This window comes from Apis dorsata, unplaced genomic scaffold, assembly GCF_000469605.1.
Source record: "Apis dorsata unplaced genomic scaffold, Apis dorsata 1.3 scaffold_468, whole genome shotgun sequence".
In the NCBI taxonomy this organism is placed as follows: Eukaryota; Metazoa; Arthropoda; class Insecta; order Hymenoptera; family Apidae; genus Apis; species Apis dorsata.
In genome coordinates, this window is record NW_006263707.1 from 62,240 (window position 1) to 69,149 (window position 6,910).

The 6,910-nt window shown below is 39.6% G+C and overlaps 1 protein-coding gene across 1 annotated transcript; it reads right to left on the minus strand.

Moving 5' to 3' along the window:
- Positions 1-84: 84 nt before the first annotated feature.
- LOC102680858 (cyclin-dependent kinase inhibitor 1) lies at positions 85-6,493 on the minus strand. Its single transcript, XM_006619963.1, has 2 exons — positions 4,648-6,493; positions 85-1,590 (listed from the first exon to the last, which is right to left on the minus strand). Exons 1-2 carry the CDS (start codon positions 5,219-5,221, stop codon positions 1,490-1,492), a joined length of 675 nt encoding a protein of 224 aa, XP_006620026.1. The 5' UTR covers positions 5,222-6,493; the 3' UTR covers positions 85-1,489.
- Positions 6,494-6,910: the final 417 nt, after the last annotated feature.

A 6,910-nucleotide genomic window follows, 5' to 3' on the forward strand; every position in this document is an offset into this window, starting at 1 on the left:
AATCAATCGTAGCTTTGATCGCCATACTTCTATGAAACTCGCGATGGAATTTATCCAATGATTTTCTTTGTGGAAAAAAGAATATTTTTCAGATATTGCAATCTTCACGAAGCTTTAGATATCTAATCATACTAACACTTAACCGGATTCAAGGTGATGAAGTGAAAGAGATGAAGAGAAAGCCAAATACGATAATGGTTCCTTCTTCGAAGGTATAAGGTAAGAAACAAATCGCGGGGCTGATTTGGCATCGGCTGTACTTTCTTAAAGTCGTACAGGAGATCAATGCTTAAACATGGGTAACAAACTATATCTAAATCATATCTTTCTCCCCGTTTATTGTCCTTGAGACTGGTCTCTTTTCGGCTAAAAAAAAATATGATTGCGTTCCTTTTATATTCTCAAATATATAAAAATTATGCTTTAAATTTTGTCTTTTGAAAATATATATATATATATAAAGGAAAAAAAAGGAAAAAATAAAAAAAAAACAAACAAAAACACTGATGTCGTATAATTTCGCGATCGTTTCAAGAATTACAATCGAAATTATCGCGAAATTCGTTTGATCTATATAGCGTCATTTTTATTGATGTATTAAAACTCTGGGAATCTCCATCGAATTGAAAAGTCGATGAAAACTCACGGAGTTTAAGTCGAAACAGCCTCTGATTTTCAAATGTTTGTAGACCAGGCTCAAGTGGCCTTTATTGCGCGAAATTTTTTTTTTTTTTATAGAAACGCAATGCACTTTCACTTAATACCTAATCTTAAAATCTACGTTGTGTCCTAAAAAATATTTATATATTTTTTGTCTCCTTACGCTCGTATTAAAGTGTATGTATGCAACAATTCCATTATCATCACTCATCCACTCTCGCTTCATTTTAGAATTAAACGGACAATATATTACATTAATTAATTTCGTGAAAAAAACGCACACACCCACTCACTCACTCTCGCACGCACACACGTTCTCTTTCTTTCTTTCCCTGTCGCGCTATATATATATATATATATATATATTTATATATATATATTTATATATATTCTTATCGTTACTCTGTGTTTAGCTTAATGCAAAAGAACATACGACGCAAATGACATATAAAAAGAAAAAGAAGAAAAAAGAAATATAAAGATGACAGCAACAACCGTAGAATATCGTGCATCCTCTGTTCGTTATTTTATAATTATAGTCGCTGTTGTTACTATGTACTTTGTATTTTCCGTGGCGTGGCCACGAAAGTATACGCGATGAAAAAAAAACGGCACTACATTTCGTTTCTTTTTTCCCCACCGTTTTCGCCTATATATTCATGGCGGATAAATCTACGTGAATGGCACAGCCAACGGACCTCGCGCCTCCTTGCCAAAGCTTCTGCCTTTCTCGTTCCTCCTGGCAGTGATGCTTCGTGTTTCCGGTCCCACTCGCGCTCCAAAGAGATGGAAGAAGACAGCGAGGCTGAAGGAGGAAGCTGGAAGGCTTTTAGCTGCGTATCTGACCCGCGTTGCGAGCGATCTTCTCCGGCGGCTCTATCATGCTCTTCGCGCTACCGTTTAGGCTACGTTTACGACTCTTCATATAGTCTGAAAACACACAACAAGCAAACATGTATAGATAAATACACGACTTATTTTCACTTTCGTTAACTCTACGCATCTTCTCGATAAAAGATCTCGATGATATCGGAGGATCAATCATGAAAACAATAAACAGAAGATTGCTTTTTTTCGAAACTTGATAATACGATGCAACGAAGAAAATAATGATGAAATTTGCACTCAAATATAATTCAATTCGTTATAAATCGTAAGTAACGATTCTAATCGCATGCAATATAAAATTTGACCTCGCGTACGATGTAGCTTAACCAATGCACGTACGCCAAATCGCATTCGCGATAATTTTACAAATACAGTATCGACGCACATGCTTGTTAATTATATATCGGGGTTTGATAAGATACACGCAAATCTTGGCAATATTAAAGCATTCAAGTGTACATTATATAGTATAGAGAACAACAACGGTTATAGAGAAAGATAAATGCGGATAAATAGCTTGGAATAAGATACATGCAACTTCATTTCTCCCATATGCGTTTTCTGTTTGCGAACTTCTCTTCTGAGTCATGATATAAGAAGCCTGCAGAAAAACACAATCCAACCTAGTCTAATACTCGTAATCGTGAGTCATGTAACGTCGCACATTCAGTCCGCACGAACCACCGTTCGCTTCCCTTCTCGAGGCGACATTTGGCGAATTTCCACGGGAAAATTCTATGCATCTGTTCAATTTCTCTGACTAACCCTCTAACCGTCTAAATTCGATCGTATTGCCACGCGACACGAATTATGGACACTTGAGAGGCAGCTGTGATGCCATTTACCCCTCTCCGTATCATCTCCTCCTCGTATCTCGTATAGAATCAAAAACGAAAATATTCTTTTTTTTTTTTTTTTTTTTTTAGCGAACTATTCTAACATAACCCTTTGAAAAGTAGACCTTCGTGCAATACGGACGAAATCGTCGTGTGCAATTTAAATAGCTCGTGCATGCGGGTTGCGAACATCGTGCTAGCTAATCCTGATTTTAAATACCGATCGACCCACGCCACGTAGCGTGCCATCCAGAGGGTTGTTTGTCAGTGATGCACGATTGTGAGCACAGCTGATACCCCCATGCGCGCAACGTGCAGGAGGTATCGCTCGCACGACGCTCGCGCGCGCGAACAAAAGCTGATGACCGAGGGGGCTGCGCGGAACAGAATGGAACGGGGGTGCGCAACCCCCCATATGGACTGCACAGCTGACCGCGCGCGGCTCATTAATAACGTACGTTAGGAAAATCATTCTCTGCACCCCCATTCGTACCCATGATGCGAGCTCGCGTACGTTACGACTCGTGCACGCACTTTTGCTCCCGTATACTCGAAAAAGTGTTGGAGGGGAGGAGGGGTTTACACTCGTTACTCGGAACGGATCTCATCGAAAGATCAAAACGAGTGTTGTGTATCGATCCGGTTAATCGAATGGCGAGCGTATCGCACGATTTTATCGTTAACTAATAATAACGGTTACCGTCACGCGCAGCACGCGACCACGTCCAGTTTAGATCAATCGAAAAATCATTACAGGTAAATCCAATTACGCTCGATACAATTAAATCGTGTATCGATTGCAGCTAAGATTATACTTTGGGAAAATTGCAACGATCAAGGTGATTCATCTCATCTTCAAATCGCGTTTTTTGCGAACAATTTTATCGAATTGATAATTCTCAGATCCGCGACACGAAGCGAAGTATACATAAACAAAAGTGTGTAAACTGCTACGACGCAAAATATGTTTACACGCGTGTAGATGCGTGCGTGCGAGACATATGACGAGTCACGTCCAGAAATAGTCGCGTCGCGTGGGTGGTGTGCACGCCCGAATAATAAATAGGCGAAAAAAAAGGGGAACTAGACTGTAAAGTATGGGTCCAAACAAAATGGCCGTGTAACAACACACGGACGCAACGCGGAAAATCTGAAAATCTGTGCCGCCGAAAATGAGAAAAAGAGATGATCGTGATTCACCTTTACTTTTGTAAATGGAAGATACGCGTAATTATATTTTAATGGCATATTCCGTTGTTTGATCGATTAATAGAAAAATTACGAGTAATATTTATCGTTATGTCATCCTTGTTTACGTTAATATATATTGAATTATCAGACTAATAATTATCCGAGAGAAAAAAAAAAAAGTATTTACGATAGATTTTTTTCCGCCGTCAATTTTATCGTAACCATGATAATAGAATAATTTTATCTATCTTTTAACGTGTTTCATACGAAGTCGATGTATGACAATCTCGGCTTAACGAACCTAAAACTATTGACGGTTATAAATATGATACATTAGAAGATAAGAAGGAATTTGAATCCTTTTTTCAGACCGTTTTTTCATTTCTCTTTATCAAATGCTTATGTAATTTACGTAAATTGCAGCGACCTTGTCAATCGACGAATTAGGTTGACCTAGGATAAACTACTTCCCGTATAAATAATGCCAGCTAATTAACTTCGATAATGCGTGACGATCAAATGAAACAATTCAAGAAATCTTATATTTCCATGTAATTACGTAATTTTTTCTTGATTTTTGCTTGATTTATCGAAAAGATTAAAACGAAAAAGGAAATTATATTTTTTGACGAGTGCAATGATAATCCAAAAAATATCTTATTTTTTGTTTATTCGCGTAAAATGTATAATTTATGATGAAAAATATGAATTATTGTTATTTGATAAAAATAGAAAAAGAAAAAGAATAAAAAATAAAACAAAGAATGAAATAAAAAGTGAAAAATTAGTATTTGCAATATTTTAATATGCAAGCGATTAAGAATTATTGATATTGAATCTAACTGTATGAGATGAATATAAGTGATTCATTCATTTAAAGATGAGTTAGTTCTTTAATAAAGATGCTTTTAAAATAAGCGAAAAAGTTTCTGTAGAGCGGAACATAGCAACTGGCGCGTCGGTCAATTTCTAATGGTACCGCGAGAAGCGCACGTGCTTATGGCACGTTGCCGCCCTACTTCACTCCGTACAATAGCAATTATGAGATAGAAAAAAATATGTTATCGCTTACCGGTTATAGAGGACTGTTTCCTCGTTGCGGAGGTTGGTAAAACGGGGGTAGTGGGTTCGACGATATACGTTTTCTTATCCGAGTCAAAATCGAACAGATCGTTGGTTGTGATTTCACCGATTTGCGGTACTCTTGGCTCTTGTGGCGGCGTTCTTTCAGATTTCGAGAGAATTGGAGTTACTGGTGACGAAAGATCTTTACGGAGAAATCTTGTAGTGGGCGATGAATCCCGTACTTTTCGTGGTGTACTAGGTGCGTGTTTCCTTAAGTAGGGCATACCTCGTAGGGCATAGGGTTCGGGTACCACATCCTGTGGTGTAACCAGCTCCCACTCGTACCTTGAATTAGCTCTTGGTATTTCCAAGTGAAAGTCAAATCCCCATCTCTCGGCATCAAGTATGGATTGAGCGCGAAGCTCTCGTTCCGCCAATGCACGAGCCGCGGCGTGATCGACGGGTCCGAATAGGTCCCTTCGAACACGAGCAAGGGCTGCTCTGCTCGGCACCGTTCGTCCTCCACCCAAATTCCTGCTCATTTCCGTCATCATCACCGGATTCAACACTCGAGCGCTCATATTTTGTTAGTCTTTCACGCCGGCAACGTCGCTGTTCTCCGTCGCAGTTACCAATAACCAAGTGTTTTCACGAACAAACAGCTTCCGTTTCTCTTCACTTAGTGTCTACTTTTTCTCTTTTTTATACTCCTTCTCTCACTTTGTCTCTTTCTGTCTTTCTCCCAGCGTCTGTGTTCCAAATCGCGATACGCCACTTACTAACTTACACACTCGATCGATTTCGATACGCGCACAGCGCGATGTTAGAAAACAATCTTTTTTTCTTATGAATTTCAACACGTATATTATATACGTCCCGTTTACGGAGATGATTCTTCCAGGAATCGTTCACAGAACGTTGAAATACTCGCGGCTTGCGAAGACGTGGCAACGTTGTCGTGGCGCGACCCACCGAATTTCGAATAATGGCCGTGCTCAGCGTCGTCTCACGATTACGCTGACTATTGATTCGATCATGGATCCACCAAACACTTCGAAATACTGATTTTTTGCGGTATACATCCGTGAATCGAAAGATATATTTTAATTCGGAATATATCATCCACAACTGAAGCGTGTATGATAAACTAGAAAGTTTGGCAACACGGTAAACACACTATTGCGTACCACAATGAAAGAGTGAGAGGTAAGATAGGAAAACAGCAACAACTATCTCATATTTTCTCAAATATCGGTATACATTTCCACGGTCATAATAACTAAAATTGATGTCAATAATTGATTATGATTTTAAGTTTTTTGTCCTTTTCTCTTAAATTCGTCAATATAGCCCGCGGGAAGAAAAAGCCGGCAACGTCGCACGCACTTGCGCGTGAGGCTTCAAGAAACGGCGAGCGTGTTTCGACGTGTTCCCGCGAAGGTTACCACGTTATTGTTGAAATTAAAAACTGATTATATATCAGTTTTTTGAGTTTATAATTATCCCGTCCATGCGTATAATGCAAAATACATAAATATATCACTCAAGATTTCTCGTTCGACACAAGACAATTTTACTGAAAACGTTATTGCACACGGCCCGAAAGCACCAATATGCTGTTCGCTGACACGGTGGGGAGCCACTGAATCGACTTCGATACCACATAAAATCCAAATGAAACGAGTACCACGCTTCCCGCCAAATACACGTCTGTCAGACACGCGCGTGGTTCCAAGTTCGGCAGAAGGTCGTACACGATTGCGCAGTTATGTTGACGCTGACGAGGTGCGTGCGTGCTCTGTAACGCACAAAGTTGCGCGAAGACACGTTCCACACGTGTAAAGCGCTCTCTAGCGACTGAAGTGTGCGCTTCTCATTGCAAGTAACCAAGCCTCTAAATACATCGGCTATTTTCGGCTATCTTCGGTATCACCCCTTTACCCTCTCCACATGTCAGGGAAGAAACGAAATAACCGCCATTTGCAGAGTATAGTTCCTTCGACCTGAGCGCAGCATTTCGAGCCTTTGAAAACACGTACGAGAAGGTTATACAGTTATTGGCCCCTTCCATGACAACACAAACGAGCAGAATGCTGATTGTAACCATCGGATGCGTCCCAGTATGCCAAGTTTATGGTAAATACTATCCAATTTTATTTTTTTGCATTGAAGGAGGACTATAAGGAAAATTGGAAAAAGCGATCGATCATAATTGTCTTACATTTTCACTAAACATACGATTGTGTTTAACGCACAATTAAATCTGCATT